The sequence below is a fragment of the Hordeum vulgare genome, chromosome 3H (genome assembly GCF_904849725.1).
Source record: "Hordeum vulgare subsp. vulgare chromosome 3H, MorexV3_pseudomolecules_assembly, whole genome shotgun sequence".
In the NCBI taxonomy this organism is placed as follows: domain Eukaryota; kingdom Viridiplantae; phylum Streptophyta; class Magnoliopsida; order Poales; family Poaceae; genus Hordeum; species Hordeum vulgare.
In genome coordinates this window covers 2,388,571-2,410,654 of record NC_058520.1, presented here as the reverse complement: position 1 = coordinate 2,410,654, position 22,084 = coordinate 2,388,571, and the positions used below count along the sequence as shown (strand labels likewise).

The following is a 22,084-nucleotide window of genomic DNA, read 5'->3' as shown; positions in this document are numbered from 1 at the left end:
GTGGTAGGTTCAACCTCACGAATTTCTATATCACATAGATAGAAGGGGACAAGATGTGTCTTTGTCTTGCTGCTACTAAGGATAAAACGACGGGGTTTTTTCATATTGCTTGAGTTTATTTTGTCTACATCATATCATTGTTCTCCATGCATTACTCTGTTTTACTTAATACTCTAGATGCATGCTGGATAGCGGTCGATGAGTGGAATAATAGTAATAGGTGCACGCAGGAGTCGGCCAATTTGTTTATGAACGTGATGCATATATATACATGATCATTGCCGTAAATATCACATAAATATCCGCTTTTCTGTCAATTGCCCAACAGTAATTTCTTTACTAGCCGTATACTATTTTTTATGAGAGTTGGCATTTGGGAAAACTATGACCTCCGGGTCTATTCGCAACATATTGATAATACCTTCAATACCTTTGATTGATTCAATTCGTATGTAGCCATTAGATACGAGCACGGCAAGCCTCTCATCAAACCTGAGCAGTTGACGGAACTATCAACAATGATGCGAAACCACATAATTGGTACTTGAATGCCTGCAAGGATGGGACCAACAGTATCTACATTGAATTTGACGAATTATTTCAGTTATGCAATCAAGACGTGCTCGACAAAACGATCGTCAGTTGCTATTGTTTGTAAGTATTATTTTATAATTAAGTATTTAGCTCAGCTCCTTCATTCTTGCATGTGTAATTATCCTTACTATATTATGCAGATTGAAGATCCTCGAATGTAAAAAAGGACAAATATATGACATTGGTTTTGTTAACTAGATACCATAAATGCACATAATGTATGCACGAATCCCATCGATACAGAGAACACCTTGCTAAATGTGTTACTTCGACAACATGACAGAAGGAAAATGCTATTTCCTTACAACTTCAGGTGAGTGTCGTTACTAGCTAGTTGTCTTCTGCACATTCTGTTTCGCTTACTCGAGGTTATAAGTGTAACTGATGAGTTATGCATGCGTAAGTTTCACTTTGTTCTACTAATCATTAGGGTTGACGATGGAGTAGTAATTGTCTTGGACTCGCTACGTAAAGACCCTGTACACTTGGCGCCGGTTACTGAAATGCTTTAGAAGTAAGTTCAATCATTATCGCACCATATCGATAACTTTTTTTTATTTCCTGATATAAAGTAATCGTTTCCTTTGCCGTGCAGGGTTTGAAAAAAGTTCACCAAAAAAGCTAAATGTGAATATAATAAGGAGCTGCGATTTTCCTTCTCCCAAGTAAGTAGTACTAGCTAGTTCGGCGCATCTGTCATTCATTATATAGTTTCAATATCATTATCATGTTTGATTATTATTTTGACTAAACTCTATTCTCGTAAAATACTGCTTGAGCCAGGAATCCGGGAATAATTTATATGAATTATTCGTTTGCGAGTGGATTCACCCGACGATCTGTGAGAAGGGCAGGTACTTTAAAGAACTTGAAGTACGTAAACAATATTCACATTTTTATTTTATTATCATCAACTGTGTTGAGTTTCATCCATATATATACCTATTGTCCCCCTTCTTTAAATTAGATCGTACGGAAGGGGGACATATTCCTACAAACTGATCGCATACGAGCAATTCAAAAGGAGTTGGCGAAATTCTTTGTTGAGCATGTCATACCATCAGACAGGGAATATCATCAGGATTTCCATACCGATTTTGGTGGATAGATATTAGCTAGTTAGGGATCGCAAGAGTTGTTATATATTGTATATATGCATGATCGTGTACCATATGTAGTAGCGTCGAGTTGTTCGACCAAGCACGAAGAAAGAGAGGTCACTTCTCTCTATATATGTTCATGAGGATGTTGTATAATTAATGGTTCCTTCGTTTGCTTACTAGCTAGGGTCGAGTTCTCTCTATATGTATAGTAGCTATCGTCGACCAACCACGGAGAAAGAGATGTCACTTCTCTCTATGTGTTGTAGCTAGCTAACACAATATGGAACCACTAATAAAACCCTTCAAAACCCCTAACCCCCCTCCAATCCTTTCAAAAAAATAAAAACCACAGGGTCTGCGAGCTCCTGACACGTGGCTGCCTTTTGATCCCGGTTGGTGTTACCAATCGGGACTAAAGGTGTTCCTGCCTGGGTGCCCCACGACGGTCATGTGAAGCTCATTTAGTCCCGGTTTGTAAGCCAACTGGGACTAAAAGTAATGGACATTAATCCCGATAACTTTGTCCCGGTTGAAAACCAGGACTAAAGCCTTTTTTTCTACTATTACGTGTAGCACTTATCATTTAAAAAAACTAATCATTTGCTACTAGTACTACCACAAGATAAAATAATGAATTAATAGACTTGAACATGTTTGACCACGCGCATAACTAATGTTTGACACGATACACCAAACACACCACTCACTTTTATCGCAATCAATCATTTTCATTTATAATTACCAGATTCAATTGCTTAGAGTTACACAAAAGAATCGTCCTTAACAATGAAATGCCCCGTCTCCAGCAGTAATTGAAAAAAGGCTACTGCTAGGCACCAGTGCGCCGTCCGAAAATTTTGGACGGTCAGCCTCCAGCCATCAGATGCGATCTCTTGGTACCGTTGGATCTGAGTCAATGCCAAAGATAGGTTTTTTGCATCATTTTGATGTATGCCGCAAGCTCTAGCACTATTCCAATGCCTTGGGTGTAATTGACTCTTGCATTTTTTATACGAGTGTATTTGTACAGTCATGTGAAGCCTTGAGCCTTTTAGAAAGAAAGAAAATTGGATCCCACTACATAGCGATGCCGCACCCGGGTCTTCCCGTGCTGCGGCCCTAATGCAACATTAACATGCATGCAAAATTAGTGTGTCCCTTCAATCACATACTCACATTACTTCAAATAGCTTGGACATGCAGCACAAATCCCTTTCTCTTTATCACGCATGCATACAATGACGTCATCAACATTCTCTTTAATGTTTGAATTTCAAAAAGTTTTATCTCTAAAATAATTAATTTGATCGATGATCTGTTTTTACAATTGTCTTTATCGCGATGAGATCTTCGAAACTAGATCCCATATTAACATATTTTCACAATTTTTTCTTCATTCATATTTGCCACATTGTTGCACTTACTTGTCATATTTGTAAACACTAAGTTGCTTGATAAAATATAACTAAAATGCCATGTTTTACGATTGTCAGATTTATTATCTCAAGTTGTCATTTTCTACATGCAATTATAAAACATGGCAATTTAGTTATATTTTACCAGGCAAGTAAGTGTTTACAAATATGAAAAAAAGTGCAACGATTATATTTTACCAGGCAAGTAAGTGTTTACAAATATGACAAGTAATTGCAACAATGTGGCAAATATAGACGAAAAAAAAAGTTTTCAAAACATGTCAATATGCGATCTAGTTTCAAAGATCTCACCGCGACAAAGACAATTGTGAAAACAGATCATTGATCAAATTAATCGTTTTAGAGATAAAACTTTTTGAATTTCAAACATTAAAGAGGATTTTGATGACATCATTGCATGCATGCTTGGTAGAGAGAGGAGATTTACGGCAGCATGTTCAAACTATTTAAGCATTGTAGCACACTCGGTGCATGTGCTTGCATGGCTTCTGTATTTAATTAACAAATCTACTGTAGCGTGATCGCGACGCATGCAGCACCCGCCGCATGAAAAGTTCGATGTGCGGTGCTTCTAGTTAAATTTTCCCAAGAATCTATGTTAATGTCATGTTGATGGATTAGCTTGCATGCATGACGGTAAACCGCCGCATGGAAAGGCGTTCATGGGGCGCCGCTATGTAGTGGCTTCGAAGAAAACTTATTGTCCAACAGTCGCATTAAGGCTTTTCAAGAAATATGGACACGATCGACATGAGTAGTACTACCAGTACATGTACACTGCTACACGCTTGTGTGCGTGCCTACACCGGACGCGTCAACCCTTTGCCGTCGCGGGCGTATCAAAATCGAGCAGAAAAAGGCGTGACTTGACTTGATATTATTAGCCGACGCGCGCGAGCATCAATCCACCGGTGATCTATGGCGACGTTGGTTAATTCTCGGCGTGGACGTGGGGGCCGGCTTTCTTGATGGCCGCCGGCGGGGGCGGCAGCTGGTTGCCGTCGGAGTCGAAGGCGATGTGGCCGGAGAACTGGAGCGGCCGGCACTTGTCCCCCATGATGATGGCCTTCCTCCACACCGCCTCGTCGTCGTCCTCCATCCCCAGAGCGGCCACCTCCTCCTCCTCGTCGCCGTCGCTACCGTCCGGCGCGGACGGAGACCGCCGGTTCCACGACACCATCCTGGCCGCCTTGCCGCCGATCCCGCTAAGCGTTGCCGACAGCAGGCGCTTCCGGCTGCTCCCGCCGACGACGCCGCTGTCGTCCGCCTTGGCCAGCGGCGCGGACGGCGACCCGCGCCGCTGCCCCCACAGCTTCTCGTGCGTGCTGCTGGCGCAGAGCGACACGACGACCGCCGCGACGCCCAGCACGACGACGACGAGAAGAAGGAGCGGCGCCACCGGCTGCCCGGCGGTGTGGTCGGCGGCGAAAAGGAGGAGCCTTGCCATGTCGCCCCGCGGCGTGTCAATCAGTGCTGGCCGCGGCTTGGTTGAGAGCAGCTGCGGCTTATATATGCACGATCGGGCACGTACCGGAGGCTTCAGTACTGGACTGGAGTCTGGAGAGAATGGTGGCTGGACATGGCGCATAAATTCCACGGCCGTGCAGGACCGGTTAGAATAGAATAGATTGACCCGGCCAACGGCGACGGCGATTGACGCTACAGGTCGTCGCCCGCCCGCCGGAGACTGGCGCTAGCAGACGGCAGCTGCGGCATGCCGGTCAAGTCCGTCGGCATCGCGTGGGCCAGCCAATCACCCAACTAGGACCATGCTCTGTGGTAGAATCGTCTTTTTTCAGGGTATTCTAGGAGTAAATTTTTTTTTTGGGAAAGATTGTCACCTCAGTTCGCGCCGGCCCGAACGTACCATCTATAAAGCCCACAACGCCGATAATATCCATCAACCTAGACCTTGTTTGGAACCATTCGAATTATATAATTTAGTTTTTATAATTTATTTTATCTCCAGACAGAACAGATTATAGTCTAGATTATAAAAACTAGATAGATAAATTATTAAAAACTCATAATCTACTCTATTCCAGCTAAAATTAGATTATGAATTGCTAATGACTCATTATCTTTGTAAAGTTAGAAATAATTACATTCCTACCACCACCATCCTTCTTTAAAAAAAACAGAGAACGAACAAGTCATTATTCAATGTAAAGCCTGGATTACAGTTTATATAATCTGACGTCCAAACATGCTCACCTAGATTATTTTTATAAATCAGATTATATAATCTATCTTCATAATTCAAATTATCATAATCTATTGTGGTTTCAAACAGAGCTCTAACGGATTAGCCCAATACTATGCCATAATGAGCCGTGCTATACACATGACAAAATTCAAGGAAGCCGCTAGGCATCAGACTACTTATCGGATTGGAAGATTCTCTAGCAGAACTCCCTCCGTGAGTCAGTTTGTATGCAGGATTTAGCGTTAATTGTGATTAATTTTTTTCCTATTTTTTCCCAATAATTTCTCCCAAATCTAGGGATGGTTAAATAAGCTATCTTATTTGTATCCATTCATGAGGACCAATGCTTTCTAAACAAGATTGTTGCTTCTCAAAAAAATAAATTTGATTTTCTTCCTAAAACTGCTTAATAATTTTGGAAGTACGATTATTTTCTCGCAAATCAATCAGGCAGTTAATTATGATATTTTTTAGATGTATTTTTTTACTGATCGTACCATGATTTGTTTTTTTGCAATGGAAGCATTCTTCTTGGTGCATTGAAGCATAAATTTGGGAATGATGTCAAATCCCATTTTTTAGGAAATAATTTGGAAAAGTACAATTATTTGTCACAATCATATTGAGCAACTAATTATGATATTTTTAAGATGTGTTTCTTTATAGATGGCAACATGATTGTATACCATAGAAGCATTCTTCGAATGCATGGAAGCATCATTTTGTAGTGTATGTAATGGGAACAAACTATTTATAGTTGTAAGGAAGCACCATTTTGTAGTGTGATGGAACATAGTAATAGCAAAAGGTCATTGTGGAAGCAAAAGAAGCACAGAGAATTAAAACAAAACCACTGGTATGAACAAAAATTTACAACTCTTTAATTTGATTAAAAAATGGAACAATATTACATTAACAGTATTTCGGTTTCCATCTAGTCGTTGTCGCACTAAATGGGCTCATCAATGAAAAAACACTATACACACCATAAGCTCCCTGTGGCCAACACTGTAGCCGTTCACCATGCTCTACCATGCTCTACGTCAACATAGCCTCATTGGCATTCTGTACAAACAAGATGCATGCCTTAAATCGGGTGCGTAAAAGTATCGATAAGTAGACAATATTCAGAAACAACAAAATGCACATTTGCAATGGAATGGATTTCGATAACTAAAATGTTACTAGAATAATCCACAAGAAACTATGGTTCCAAGTGGTCGAAACACTCATGGTTCCAGAGAATATGTCTGTACAATAAGAAACATAAATGCAAAACCTCACCATAACAGATATACAGGTGTAAATAAACCACAAAGCATAGTTGCATGCAGTGGATATGTGAACAACAATCATGTAGTGGATATCCATGATGAGAATGAACGGAAGCAAGCAGATACTCACAATGGTTGTCGTCGGAATTGGAAACCATAAAAACATATGCGAGAAATAATGAAATATTGTGCAAAATATTTGAAATAGATGAGAACACAAGGCAATGTGCAAGAAATAAAACAAGCACACATTGGTAATGGTAGATGCACAATTTAATTTCAAGCACACATTGGTAATGGTAGATGCACAATTTAATTACCAGGAAGATAAACACTTGAACCATAGAAACATGTCAGGTAAAGGAAGATGTCACATGCAAGCAACAAAACATCTATACAACAGAAGCATACAAACGAAGCAACGGAAGCACAACCGTTGGATTAAAAAAATGAGAAAGAATGAAGCATGATTGGTAGTGGTGTTGAAGCAAATTTATGAATCTAAACAAATATAAGATTGGATGGAACCATGCTGCAACTTTAGGACACACACAATGCAAATAGGTATGACTGAGTACTCGACATCGAAAAAAAAGATGGAAGCGATTTGCATAAACAAAAGAAGCACTTGAACTGGATTCAGAAGCTCGCACGAAGCATGAAATATGTACGATATACGAATCTGGCTTCTCTTTTGAGGTATACAACATCGAACATAGAAACAAAATAAGATTGTGGCAACAAGGGGATGCATGTTTGGTGTCACCTACATACAAATTTCACTGAGTTTTGTTTATCTATGGAAGCATACTCTCCCACAAAGTAGCATTTGCATTACAATTTAAAATCACCATGGATAAGAAACATGGAGAGAGTATGTTCGGAAAAGAATTAGTGTTAACTAGAAGCATGATCTGGCGGAGCCCAAGGGCGGCGAGTAGGCATGCGAGATCAAGAAACGGCGTCACTTGTTTTCTGCCAATGTCTGCTAAAACAAGATTATCAATAAAGTGAGGGCCCTGATGCAATCAATTAGTCAAGTAACATTGTTCCACAAGAATAAATTCAATCTGAGGATGACAGAATCGTTCCAAATAAGAGTATTGATTGCTTACAGTAAAATTGACAAGAAACTAGAAGCAAGGCGTAGTTTCCTACCATTAGTTGCCTGAGTTACCGCACCATCACCACGGAGAAGAACGGATGTACGATGCAACCTGCAATTGCAATCACCTGCAGTCGCTATGCAGTTCCCTCAGTGCCTGGTGTACCTGTCGCCGTTGGTCAGCCTCCCGGGCCATGTGTGCTTGCCGCACGGTAGTGGAGGGCGTCGTGGCCTCATATGTTAGCGACGGTACGATCTAGGAGAGAATGAGGATCGGGGGAGGGGAGCTAGCAGGTGAGCTCTCTGTGCCGCTCGACGAGGTCGAAGAGGAGAGAAGGAGGTGCAGGTGGCGGAGCCAGGGGAAGGGGATCCGCGAGGGCCGCGAGGTGAGCACAGGTTGGAGGACAATCTGCATCCCGATTGGAATCTGGGGAACGTGCTGAAGTTACGGGGTGATTTTTTTTCATTATTTGCAAAAGCAAGACTAATCCCTAGCACAGATTTGAAGAAGATCAACGACGTTCGTTTGGTCTTACGTTGGAGTCTTACCAGTACTATAGATACAAAGTGTTTCCCAAAATTCAATTCGGACTACTTAGAGCAACTTCAATGGGGCGACCCATTTCGTTCGCCGACGTCCATTTGGGTCGGCACGAGCACAATAGGCGGCCCAACGTGTCGACCTAAACGGGCGGCGTCCGGTTTTCATCCACGGGCGACTCATTCCCGGTCCATTTTTAAGCCGGATTTGCGTCGGCGCGGACACGCGACGGACGTGCGCACGCTCGCCTTCTCTTCCCCTAGGCCCGCTGGTCAGAGGCACATTGGCCTCCCCCCATCCAACCCTCGCCCGCCTACTTCGTCGTCGCCGACGCCGCCGCCCATTTTTTCGGCGACTCTGCCAGCTGTCGGCGCCTCCACATCCGCCCAGAAACGCTGCCCACTCCCACATCGCCCACCGCCGACATCTTGCCGCCGGGGAGCCAACTGTTTCCCACTCCTGCGCCCCCACCACACAGCCCGCCCCGACCAAGAAGCTGCCTCGCCGCCCGATCAGATCCTCACCGGCACGCTCGTCGGACACCGGCCCACTCGTCGGACGCCGACGGGGTAGCTAGCTGGTCCGTGCGCGCCACGACTGCCTTCGCCGATCGTCTCCTTCATCAACGCCCGCAAGTTGTTCGACAGTTTGCCAAGGTAGAAAATGGACTCCGCCAACGAGTTCTTTTTTCAGAATTTCCTTTGCGACTCCGACGATTCCTTGCCCGATGACGAGGAGGATGTATTGGCTGCCGTGTTGGTCCATCACCACCTCAATAGCCAGCGGCCATTGTTTCGTGGCTCCATTCCGGGCCACCTTCCGGCGTTGAATTGCAACCGAGAGAGCAGACATTTCCTTCTTTGGAAGGACTACTTCGATACAACAAAGCCGTTGTTCAAACATCAAAAATTTCGCTGCCGTTTTCGTATGAGTAGGCATCTTTTCAACCGTATTAGAGAGGGGTGGTCGGCTATGATGACTATTTCGAGTGCAAAGAGGATGTCGTTGGCAAGATAGGTTTTTCCTCTTATCAGAAATGCACTGTCACCATCTGAATACTTGCATATGGAGTGCCTGGTGATCTCATTGACGAGTACGTCCGTATGAGCGAGTCTACTTGCCTAGAGTCCTTGTATAAGTTCTGCAAGGCTGTTATTGCTGTATTTGGCCCTGAGTACTTGAGAGAGCCGACTGCTGAAGATACAACCCGTTTGTTTGCAATGAATGCCAGCAGGGGCTTCCCAGGGATGCTTGGTAGCATAGACTGCATGCACTGGGAGTGGAAGAACTACCCTTCTGCTTGGCAAGGGCAGTATAAGAGCCATGTCAAGGCTTGCACTGTCATACTAGAGGCCGTGGCGTCTGAAGATCTCTGGATCTGGCACTCTTTCTTTGGCATGGCCGGATCACACAATGATATTAACGTGCTTCAGCGCTCGCCGGTGTTTGCTAGGCTTGCCGAAGGCAACAGCTCACCGGTGAACTTTACTGTCAACGCCCACAACTACGACAAAGGATACTACCTGGGTGACGGTATCTATTCTCAGTGGACCGCTATTGTCAAGACAATACCCAACCCTATTGGAGAGAAGAGGAAAAGATTTACCCAAGAGCAAGAGGGTGCTAGGAAGGATGTCGAGCGTGCCTTTGGTGTTTTGCAATCTCGATGGGGCACCGTTCGGTATCCTGCTAATACCTAGAGCATGCAGAAACTGTGGGAGGTGATGACTGCTTGTGTGATCATGCATAATATGATCGTAGAAGACGAGCGCCCGGAACGTCTGTACGATCAAGGATTTCAGTTTCGGGTGAGAATGTTGTGCCTGAGTATGGAGGAGCGGCAACGTTTGAACAGTTCACCCAATTTCATCAAGACATGTGTGATTGGGAAACTCACGTGCAACTGCAAAATGATTTGGTTGAGCATATGTGGGCTCATGTTGGCAACAAATAAATTATCTTCTTTTATTCGTTTGCAAAACTATGTGAGAACTATGTGAGACATTTTTATTTTTATTCGGCTTGTAATAACTATGCTATTTTTGATCCAAATTATGTTATTTGATTCAAACTTGAAAATCATGTAAAATAGGGAGGCCAGCCGGCCACGCCGGTACATATGGATCGGCGCATTGGGTCCGCTGCCGATCCATATCTAAAACAGGACGGACGTCGGACGGACGGCCGACCCAAACGAACAAAAAACGGACGAAATCGTTGTTCGTTTGGGTCGGCCCGCTGGAGTTGTTCTTATGGACGACGCTTAAAATCCAGCCGGACATGCGTGCATACATCGGACACCTTTTTTTTCTTTCTTTTATTTGAGGGTAGATTTCAATGTTGTGCATAAAAAAAGTTGTTGCTCTCGAGAAGAATTCTACAAAGGAAAACGTTTCTGGCCGGTGCGTCGGCTCAAATGTTCGGTCGGCTGCACGCGACCCGCGCGCTGAGCGCTAACTGGGCATGCAACATTTATCCGTCTAAAATGTTGCAACCAACGTCATATTTGCTACAAGCGTTTTTATTTGCTACATTTGTCGAGTAAAAAAACTGCATATACGTTTGGTTGCAACTCCAGTTCGTCGGATTTTTGTTACAATCGATGTTTTTTACTTTTGCTACAACTGTGTTAATTTTTGCTACAACCGGCATCATTTTTTGCTGCAACCATTCACTAAAAAAAGTTGCATACACGTTCACGTAGATATTTATTACAACCGGCGTTTGACTTTTGCTACCACGGACTATCAGCTTTGTTTTTTGCTACGATCGCGTAGATATTTTTTTGCGACAAATTTTATTTTTTGTTGCAACCGTTGGAAAGACTGCTGCATCGCGTCGAATTTTGGCTGTATCGGAAGAAAAATGTTGCATTAAGATCCAACGATGCGGACGCACATGATTGGTGAATTATGCGGGCCGCGCGCGGCCGGCCAAAATATATTTGGCAGGCGCACCGGCGCAGAGCACTGCCCTTCTACAAAAGTTCTTGCTGGCAACCAAAAGCAGGTAGTCCGCCTAAAAATAAAATTCAAAGTAGGTAAAGCTCGTGCAAATTTGTGGAAAACCACCCCAGGAGTCTCTTGATTGCAAGCAGGTCCCCAGCCCATGAACGTGAAGATAACCATTGGATCCATGATCCAACGACTGGGCAACTCCTGCAGCATCAAACATCCCCTCCTGCCCCCCCTCCCTCTCTTCTTCTGTTGGTCGCTGACGTGCCTTCTTGGGCTGCCATATGGGCAAGGGTTTTTACCTATCTAGTCTAGCTCCAGAGAACGCCAACCAACTGGCTTCCTACATGAACATGGTTGTTTTTTACATTTAGAAAACCGAAATATGTGACGTCCATTGGTGATTCACCATGTTGTGCATCCGTTGTTTACCTTATACTATACCAGAGGACCAACATTGTATTGGATGTTTTTTTTGAAGAAGTCATCTGGGGGTAGAGGATCCGCACCTGTATATCTATACGTATTAATAAAGGAAATATGTATTCTTAGTCCGTCATGCTATTTTATAAAAAAAACTCTGATGTTTCTTACATTAAACCCGTAGTACATATTAAATGTTTTTAAAAATACTCATATCTTCTAAACAGTAACTTCAGATTTAACATGTGATATATGAAATTTGATTAGAAAAATATGTAGAATCTGAATATGATGTTATTTTACACGTTAAGTTTTTTGAAAAAAAGACTATCTAGGATACAATTTTAATAAATAATGCATTATTCGTCTTTCTTTCATATCGGTATTTATACGGATTGGGGATGAACATCTCAACAAAATCAGGGTTAGAGATGAAATTGAAGGTCGATTGCCCGTTTTTTTGTACGTGTTAAATATACATGCAAGCCGTGTTGAAATAGAAGACATGTGAAATCTTGAACTGCACTTTTGTAGGATAAGACCATCTTTGTTTGTGCCGTAACTACAAATTCTTAGATTATATATCATTTTTTATAAATTAAGAGCGTGTGGTATTTCTTTTCTCCCGTTACAACGCACGGGCCCTTTTGCTAGTATTACTGAAGGATGAACCACGGGTTCAAGTTACAAGCGTTACAAGGTAGGGCTGGTGCGCGAGGAGAGGTAGTGACGCCAAGACAAAGCATTTGCCTTTTGACTGGGTTATTTAAACCTATGTCTATGAGTCTAGAGGGTTACATCATCAACAATATTCCTCAAAGTAAGGTGAGCGGGGTGAGTGTCGTTGTGGAAGACTTTGGCCTCTTTTGAGTCTCCAATTTTCCACAAGATGGCGAGGAGGACCCGCCACCTGTTTGTGTCGATGTGAAGCTCGACAGGTACGTACTTAATTACAGGTTGCAAAAACAGTACTATAAACATTCATGCGAATCCACAGTGAACAAACCCTATTGTGATCATAATAATTAGATAGGGTAGCAATACATCAAGCACACAAATTTTCTGATCTACGGAGTAGTAATTGACAAGCCATAATGCACATACCATAAACCCATAATCAAGCATGATCCAAACAATCCTACTACTATTACTCGCTAGTTTTAATCAAGTCCGTCTGCATAGTCGCTCACCACACCATAGGAGGCGTGCATGCATGCATGCATGCATGCCCGCCCGAATTTAAACGAGAAAACCCCTCACAACAAGCTAGCACAATCAAGTTTCAGACGTTGTCGGAGGTGGTGGAGGAAGGCGGGAGGAGGGGCTGGGTGATGGAGGCAGAGGCAAGCTTGGCGCTCCGGACGTCGCGGCCGCCGCCAGAGGAAGCTGCGGAGGAGGCGGCCATGGCCGCCTCCTCCTTGCCGATGCGGGACCTCTCCTCGCTCTTGCCCCAGAGCACGAGGTAGAGCCCGGTGATGATGAGCGCGGCGCCGATGATCCCGCCGAGGTAGAACTTCTCGCCGAGGGTGAGGGAGGCCATGATGGCGACGACGAGCGTCTGCACGGGCTGGTACACCGCCACGAACACCGGGCCCCCACGCTCGATGCACCAGATCTGCACCGCGAACGCCACGCCCGACGCGATGAAGCCCTGCATTGCGGTTTCCATTTGCCATGCATGTCAGCTGCTAGCTTGCTTGTATACGTACGCATAATCATTTCCATATCTCTTGAGAGTCAAAAGCAAGCAGCTTAAGATCTGAGACATGGATCATTATGCCTTCCACTCACCTGACTTGTTATATATTATATACAGACAGACAGAGAGGTTGTTGCATTGCACCACTTTTAATCAATTTGTTAATTACTTGTATCTACACCTTCCATAACACAATACAAGATTTTTTTTAATATATATATATATACAAGGTCACAAACTTATATTTTAAGTATCAAGATAAAATTTAATGACTGCTTTGTAAAGTAGCTTTTCTTCTGGATCTTGGTCGATGCAGAGGCCGGGGCTAAGCCTCCTTTTCAAAAAAAAATTAGTGTTTATTGGACGATTGACTTAGTAGTTGAGTATCATTATGACCAATACATGTTTCTACTACTTCAGTATCTCAATCACTGCTGTATTGGTCTTATATAGATGCAAAATATGTTTTTTCATTGTGACCTTGTATATGTATAAATAAATGTCAGAGATGATAATTTTTCAAACGGTTTAGCTTGCCAAATGATATTATATTATAGGACAGAGACATAGTTTTAAATAGCCCGTTATAGCCTCATTATAGCTTTGCTATAGCCTTTTCAGCAGCGTGTCGCTATAGCCCACCATAGCTGATTTAGAGTCTCGCCGCTATTTAAAACATTGGACAGAGGTAGTAATTATTAATTGTGAATTATAGGATAATCATACTAGTAATGCTTACGGCGTAGAGGATGGTGAAGACTTCGGAGCCAGAGTGGAAGACCCACGCGCCGGCATCCCTCTCGAAGAAGGCGGCGATGATGAGGAACTGGATGACGCCGAAGAAGCAGGTGTAGGAGGTGACCGACAGCTTCGCGGGGTACTTCTTGAGCACGGGTGCCTGCAGCACCAGCCACCCAGACCACGACAGGCAGTGCCCGATGAGGTACACGCACCCCAGCGTCCAGTTCTTCCCCTCCCCGGCCACGGCCGCCAGAAACGGCACTTCCGGCAATGAAGCCTTGTCGTCGCCGGTGGGGGCGAAGATGGTCGGGCCCTGGTAGAGCGTGATGACGGACGCCCCCGCCACGCACGCCAGGGTGCCCACCACCTTTGCCACGCCGTCGCGCCGGTCGAGCCGCACCTTCTCGATCCGGAGCGCGGCGGCCATGCCGAAGGTGATGGCCGGCACGGAGTTCTGGATGGCGGAAGCGAAGGTGGGCGACGTGTTGTCGAGGCCCAGGAGGTAGAAGCCCTGGTTGGCGGTGATGCCGCAGAGCGCGAGGAAGAAGAACTGGACGGCGAAGCCGAGGGTGAGCCTTGGCCGGTCCTTCTTCTCGAGGAAGTAGGCGAAGGGGACGAGGAGGAAGAGCGCGATGATGTTGCGGTACACGGGGAAGACCAGCTTGCTGATGCCCATGTTGAGCGCCAGCCGCGACACCACGTGGAACCCGGCGTACCCGAACTGCAGCGCCAGCATCGCCACGTGGAGCTGCGCCTTCTCCGGCATCCCGCACACCCGGCGAGCGTCCACCGCGTCCGCCATGGCTGCTGCTAGAGCGAGCTGACGCTCACGCTGAGAGAGAGAGACGAGAGAGGAAAGCTGAGGTGAGGAGTGGAGTGAGGAGTGAAGCCAGGGGTGTCTAGCTATATAGACATCCCACTTGGACAGTAGGTGAGCATGCTACGGAGTGACACTCAGATACTAGGCACTACTGAAGTGAGCGAGGGTTGGAGAAGAGACCATCATGCATATGTTTGGTGTGTGTCACCCGTCCTCGCTGCTATGCTAACGCTAGCTCTCGGTTGTCGGCCGGTGATCGAGTTGGTGAAGAGACAGCAGTGGACTGCTTTGTTTCGATGGCATTTGGTTTGGCGCCACTCTGACTCCACTACACTACACAGGCTGCAGATCGATTGACACAAAGCCAAGGAGAAAGTGATGGATCGAAATGAAGGCAAGCCTAGAATATGTTTGCAATGCTAGATGATTAGACCAGCCTTATACATACGGACTCTACATCTTTCTTTGTATTTCATCATTTTATTTTCTGTTTGTGTGAGACAACATTGTTTAATTGTGTTCATCTTACTAATTAGCCAGAAGCCGAGTATAATGCTTAAAAGTTTTATGTAATAAAACGTTCTTTTCAAAAAAATGATTAGACCAATATTTAAAGGCTGAAGCTATCATTTGTGTGCCTGCGATTGTTGTATGCTTCACCGGGGGATACACCCACCAACACTGCCATACTGGCAGTGGTAGTGGTAGTTTTTGAGGATGTATGTATGTGAATGCTCTAAAATTGTCTGAGGACATATATACTCTTTTCATCTGGATTACTTGTCATATAAACGGATGTCTTTAAACGTATTTAAATTTTAAATACATTTATTTTTATCCATTTCTGCAACAAATAATTCAGGATTAAGGTATATGTGCATTGTGTAGAGAAGCAGTATATAAACTTATATGCATGTGCAGCAAAGCAGGTTACCTCAGACCGGTTCAGCAAAGCAGGTGAAAAGAGCTAGGGGTGACACGGATAGTAATTAAGAATGCAAAAGGCAAGGTGAAAAAGTTGAAAAAGAGGAGGCCGGAGAAATGCACGCTCGAACCTCATCAGGGCACTTTCCAGGGCAGCATAGATCGAATCATGCATGTCCTTCAATTGTTTCAACCTAAGTATATATATGGAGTAGAATACACTAGCTAGATCTTCGATCGCATCTACTGTGCTGAGTGATAATAAGAAAATTCGAAACTTAATGATTCAACTAAACATTAAAATCTTTATGTGGTATTTTTGTAGGAGAGATGTGCTAATTAAAAAGAGCCTTGCACGAACGCAACTGGTCAGGAAGTAAGTGTTGCTTTGTGCTCATGACGAGACAATCAAAGACCACTTTTTTATGCAAGTTTGCATATTTTATATGATCAGTCATTCATATAGCGTTAAATTTGTATCCTCCGATAAGTATTGCCAATATATATGGTGCTTGGTTGGACGGTATTTCAAATAATTTTAAAATGCATTGATCGTTTTGGCTATGTAGAAATGGCTTAGTTTTTAAATGACAAAAATGTTTCTCCTTTACATGTTATTTTTTGTTGTACGCACTCACTTTGTACGTGATCTAGCTACAGTTACCGAAGCAGGCGGCTATGGAGCTTTTATTTTTCAATATGGATGGCGGCATAACCTCCGAATCGATATACCGCCACTTTTGACATAGTTATAGTGCCGGTCTATAGGCTCTACTATATTATGGATTTGTCGGTTTTATTATATTTCTCTTGTTAGACTTTTGATGTTTGGTTGTGTGCGATAGCTATGTAAAAGCGATACGTTACTTAGGGCATCTCCAATAGTCGTATATCATTGTCGGTAAAATTGTCACATAGACGATTTTGATGACATAACACGTAATAAAAGAAGAGAGAGAATGAAATCGTATGAATTTGAAGCAACGGCTGAGACACAAGCTCTGAGGCAAGCATGGTCATTTCTTCAATATTTAGTGAACCCGCTTAGTTATTTTGCATATGGTTAACATATACTGCATTGAAGAGCTTGTATATATGATGTGATGTTGGCTGCTGACATGGACACTTATACCAACGATTGAACATACAGAATGTTGAAGATGCTCTTATAATATTTTGTATCCACTTAATGCTACATTTTACGGTAATAAAAAGTTCATTGTCTAAAAAAGCTATTGGATCGCATGCAACTGTGTGCAAGATACTCAGTACATAGCGGGCGTAGACACTTTAGTATATTCGATATTCGATCTGTTCGGATGCATAGTGGGATCGACATATATGGCCTTTAGTTCCCAGCTTTCCAGGGGCGTGCTGCTTGCCTCTGCAGGGACACACACCATCATCGTCATCATTTCCCCTGAAAATGCATGATTCCACCTATTGCTACGAAAATTATGTTTCTACCTTAACTATGTCATCATGTGGTACTACAGCTTGCTAATCTACCAACTTTTGACAACAATGTGTCACCTTATCGATCTCTAGCTAGCGTACGTGCGTGCGTGCTTTATTAGCTTGCTGGAGCGTCTGTGATGATCAGCTGTTATTTGGAGCATGCAGATCAGCTAGTGTTTGTGCTCGCACATGTTGATCAGCTTTATGCTCGATCGCTAGATCTCCCCGCTGTGAGCTGAATAGTGTATTGAACGGTCCCCAGGTATCCGTGTTTACTTAACTCCGGCTCCCACATGCACGCGTGCATGTGATAATGAACCAAGAGTAGGAGCAGCGTCAATCTGAATCAGCAGCTAGCTGTAATGTCGACGCTTTCGGGTGACACGAGAATACTCTTCTTCTCTTTGGATGCATGGTCCAAAAAATACCTGAGGAGATGGAGAGGGATTAAGCAGGCAGCAAAATCTCATCCCAAGAGCGAGAGCAGAGCCGGTCGATGGAGAGGCCGACAAATTAAAGGGATGGATCGATGGATGTGGTAGCACTAGCTAGCAACCATCCATGATGGATGCGCGCACCATCGTCGTCGCCACTCTCCACCGGTTGCGTCGCATCCTATCGTCGCTTTTCCCGGCCGGCCGGTATTTGCGTACCTTGGGTTTCCAAAAAGGAGTGCATCACCACATGATAGATTTCACTCCTCATGTCCAAACCACCGTACGTATACATGGATCAGCTGGCCTGATTTACTCCTCACGTAGTTTACCCACTCTTCATTATGTGATGGGCAGTCAGTCATCCAGCATGCATCCGCACTGGCTACCGTTGTGTTCCGACGAGCTTCGTGCCCATGGTGCTGTCTCGGTGCATCTTTGCTCAATGATACACAAGAAGCCTCCCTGACCTGCTAATCGTTCGGAATTCCACCAGTGAAGCTTCCCGTCAAGGTTGTGTTGGCACTCGTTCATTGTTGATGCTCCTGTATTGCATCGATCGTTGGTTCGGGGCGCATGTCCCTGCGTTGTGTTCGGCTGCTCGCAAAGTTTTGGTATTGTGATCCCTCGATGACACCCCACAACTATACGTGTCTTCGTGGTGATGGTCCTTATGTTGGGCGTCTTGTCCTTCTTATGTCCGTGTAACCTTGTTACTTGTACAGTTTGGTCTAGTTCTTTTATAAACGGGGTTAACTTGTTCAGGGTTTTTATTCGGTATTTCTTATAAACTGGAACACTCTTCTGACGTAATGGCCACTTTGAGCAACATATTCAGGTGTAGGGACTCCTCCCCCGGTGATTCTCTAAGAAGAACATACTTCCGCACTATATTTTTTGTTTACATCGATGTGTTGATCACTTGGATGCAGGGTATTTCCGTAAGACAAACCTTGATTATGTGGAGCCATATATGGTCAAATACAACTTTGTAATCACTGAATAAATCACTTTGTTGTGTTCATTTTCTTCTAGAAACCCTTTTAGATATGCAAACACTTTGACGTCGCTCCTGGTTATGCTTAAGCTTTGCTTATGCAATGATGTAAAGACACATGATGTCTGCCACTATATCACTTACGGGTTCACTTTATATACATGCTAAAATGATTTTCTGCAGAGCTAATAACTTTAGAGAAAAGTATATTTTCGTTCCTCAACGATTGATTGAGTCTAGATTTGGATCCTCGACTCCAGAACCAGACAACTTGCAGCCCCAGCTACTAAAACCTGCGTCCCTTGTCTCGAATTTCATTGGTTTTGGTTTTCTCACCCTGGTTTTGACCGGTGCTGACTAAAATTTGTGTAATCCATTCAAATTTTTGAACTTTCTTGAAATTGGGGTACTTTTTTCAAATACACGTACTTTTTTTTTCAAGTTTGTCCATTGTTTTTCAAATCTGCAAACTTTTTGCAATCCTCATACTTTTTCTTAGTTTGTGACCTTTTTTACAAATCCCCGTACTTTTTTCAAGTACCTATATATTTTAAAAATCCGCGTACTTGTTTTCGAATCTGCGTAATTTTTCAATTACACGTAATTTTTCCAAATCAATGAAATTTTCCCAAACAAAATATGTGGATTTGAATAAAGAATGTGAATTTTAAAAAACAAGCATGAAAAGGGTGCACGGATTTGTAGAAAGTATGCAATTTAAAAAAAGTTCACGTATTTGAAAAGTACACGAATTTCAGGAAAATATATGATGGACAGTCACCCACATACTCCTGCGCTATTTCGTTTGCGTGGATGTGTGTGTGGATCACTTGGATGTCGAGGCCAAGGGTATCTCCCTGTTTTCAGAAAAATAAAACATATGGAGGGCCTATTTCCATAAGACAAACCTTTCTTTGCGTGTAGTCCATAAGACGAACCTTGATTATGTGGAGCCATATATGCTCAAATACAACGTTGTAATCACTGAGTAAAATCGCTTTGGTGTGTTCATTTTCTTCTAGAATCCTTTTAGATATGCAAACACTTTGCTGCCACTCCTGGTTACAAGCTTTGCTTATGCAATGATGTAAAGACACATGACATCTGCCATTATATCACTTACGGCTTCATTTTATATACATGTCTGGTGTTTTCTTTCAGCCCTTACGCCTTGATTGGATCGTCGTTTCCAATGTTTTTACCCTTGTGAAATATACAGACCTTCATCAATTGTTTTGTTTGTCAACTGGAATTCACATACGGCCGGTGAAATACACCTATAGAAAATACAGGTCACTAAATCTAACATCTTATAAAATGTCTATTTGTGTAAAATATACAGACCTTCATCAATTGTTTTGTTTCTCAAATCTACAAACAATTTATATTGGTCACTAAATCTAACATCTTATAAAATATCTATTTATGTTAAAAGATTTACAACAGTACACTAGTTCAAAAAATAAGAAATACATTGCCGGTTCGCTAGGGGAGAGAAAAATCTATCAGTGGAGGTGTACAAATAAAAGTAGAAGAGTAGGCAAAAAATCAGACAAACAAAACAAATAAACAATCATCGTCGCAACTAACGGGCCGACCAACTACCACACCGTGCAAAGACGATGCAGACGTACCCACACCCATATCTCGCCTACTGCAGGTTATAGCACTGTCTTGCGTACAACATGCGGTGAATTGTCCGGCCCGGTAATGAAGGCTAGATCATATGTTTCATGTAGGATTCTTTTTATTTTTTGTTCTTCTCTTTGGTTTTTCTTTATTTTGATCTTTTGGTTTTTTTTCTCAATGCATGCATTTTTTATGCATCTTGTACATTTCTGGTATACGTGTGAACCCATTTTTGATACACGTTGAATATCTTTTGAATACAAGTTTACATTTTATAATAATAAGAAACATTTGTTTAACTACATAGACATTGTATATATTGTCCAAGTTTTCAAATATTAAAGACATATTTTGAAGCACATGACCATTTTTGAAAATACGACAAACATGATTTGAATGATACAAAACAATTTTTTAAAACAGAATAGATTCACATTTTATAAAATATTCTAAAATTTCTTGAACATTTAAGAAAAATTGCATGGTCAGTTTTTGGTAGTACAAAACAGTTTTTTTTTAGAAACACAAAACATTTATTTGAACAATGCATACACCTTGGGAGGAGGTGGTGTGCGGTTGGTTAATAGCCGTCGACCTATGTGGGGAATAGGATTCCCGATATCTCTTGTAGCTATGTGGAGCATATAATCGCATCAAGGGAGCATACAGTGGGTCGTCCGAGGTAGTGTTAGGTTTATTCTTATTTTCTATTTTTCCTTTTTCACTTTTGTTTGCATTTCAAAATATAATAAGTTTAAATTGTAAATTTACTTACAAGATTTTTCACACATTTTAAAATGTTAACAAGATTTGTCAAAAAATTTCTTGATAGCTCATCGTCAGAAAAAGCCCAGATCCGTAATTACTGATGGAGACGCATCCATGATAAGGGCCATAAGGACCGTCCCGGACGCATGGCATCGACTTTGTTCATGGCACATAGAGAAGAACATGCAGAAACACCTTCATCACAAAATCTCTGAAAAGGAGTTCGGGTCTCTTCTTTACTATGCCACTACACATAGAGTCTTTGAGGAGAGATGTGCAGTGTTTACTGCTAAATGGGAGTCCGCTAAAACTAAGACATGGTTGTGTAGGATGTACAAGAAGAAGAGGTTGTGGGCAGCAACATATTTGTATGGTGGGTTCTTCCTTGGGATGCGGAGTAATTAGAGCAGCGAGAGTCTAAATTCGTGCCTCCATATGAGTCTGGACTCTCGTATGACCATTGTTGACATGGTTGTGCACTACGAGAGCTGTATCGTTCGTCTACGTGAAAATGAGACGCATGATGACTGCACGGCCTCACAGACACTCCCAGTATCAGTTTTTGATGAGTTTAAACACATTGACAAGCCGTTGCCCGTGAGTTCACTAAGACAAACTTTTGCAAGTTACAGCAAGATATGAAGAAGGCGGGAGAACTTCAAATCGTTGAAAGACTAAGAGGAGCAGCCGGTCAGAGATTTCTAGTGGCATGGAAGAATAACAATGATCTCTTATTCAAAGTGGACTACACACCTGATAACTAGAGAAACCGTGAAGTGCAGTTGTCAAAGCATGAGGCGCAAAGGTCTTCCTTGCACACATATTTTTTTACGTGTTGATGCACTGGACTTACGTGAAATACCTAAGTATTTAGTACCGCAGAGATTCACCAAAAATGCTAGAGGTGGGCTGCCCGTCAAGCGCACTAGCGATCTGTTTGCATGGGGAGGGGCTGGTAATGAGCAGAGAGCTAAGTAT

General features: G+C 42.9%; 2 protein-coding genes across 2 annotated transcripts; both read right to left on the bottom strand.

Moving 5' to 3' along the window:
- Positions 1 to 3,822: 3,822 nt before the first annotated feature.
- Positions 3,823 to 4,736, bottom strand: LOC123439117. The gene has a single exon (XM_045115864.1). The coding sequence runs from the start codon at positions 4,719 to 4,721 to the stop codon at positions 4,065 to 4,067; it is 657 nt and encodes a 218-aa protein (XP_044971799.1). The 5' UTR covers positions 4,722 to 4,736; the 3' UTR covers positions 3,823 to 4,064.
- A 7,897-nt stretch (positions 4,737 to 12,633) lies between these two features.
- LOC123442367 (protein WALLS ARE THIN 1) lies at positions 12,634 to 15,050 on the bottom strand. Its single transcript, XM_045118384.1, has 2 exons — positions 14,075 to 15,050; positions 12,634 to 13,287 (listed from the first exon to the last, which is right to left on the bottom strand). The coding sequence occupies exons 1-2, from the start codon at positions 14,876 to 14,878 to the stop codon at positions 12,919 to 12,921; spliced, it is 1,173 nt and encodes a 390-aa protein (XP_044974319.1). The 5' UTR covers positions 14,879 to 15,050; the 3' UTR covers positions 12,634 to 12,918.
- Positions 15,051 to 22,084: the final 7,034 nt, after the last annotated feature.

Bases quoted from the DNA above. Each gene is read 5' to 3' on its own strand.
- LOC123439117 (XM_045115864.1), bottom strand. From the start codon at position 4,721: ATGCGCCATGTCCAGCCACCATTCTCTCCAGACTCCAGTCCAGTACTG.
- LOC123442367 (XM_045118384.1), bottom strand. From the start codon at position 14,878: ATGGCGGACGCGGTGGACGCTCGCCGGGTGTGCGGGATGCCGGAGAAG. The intron at 13,288-14,074 runs GTAAGCATTACT...ACCGCAATGCAG, and splicing joins TCTTCACCATCCTCTACGCC to GGCTTCATCGCGTCGGGCGT.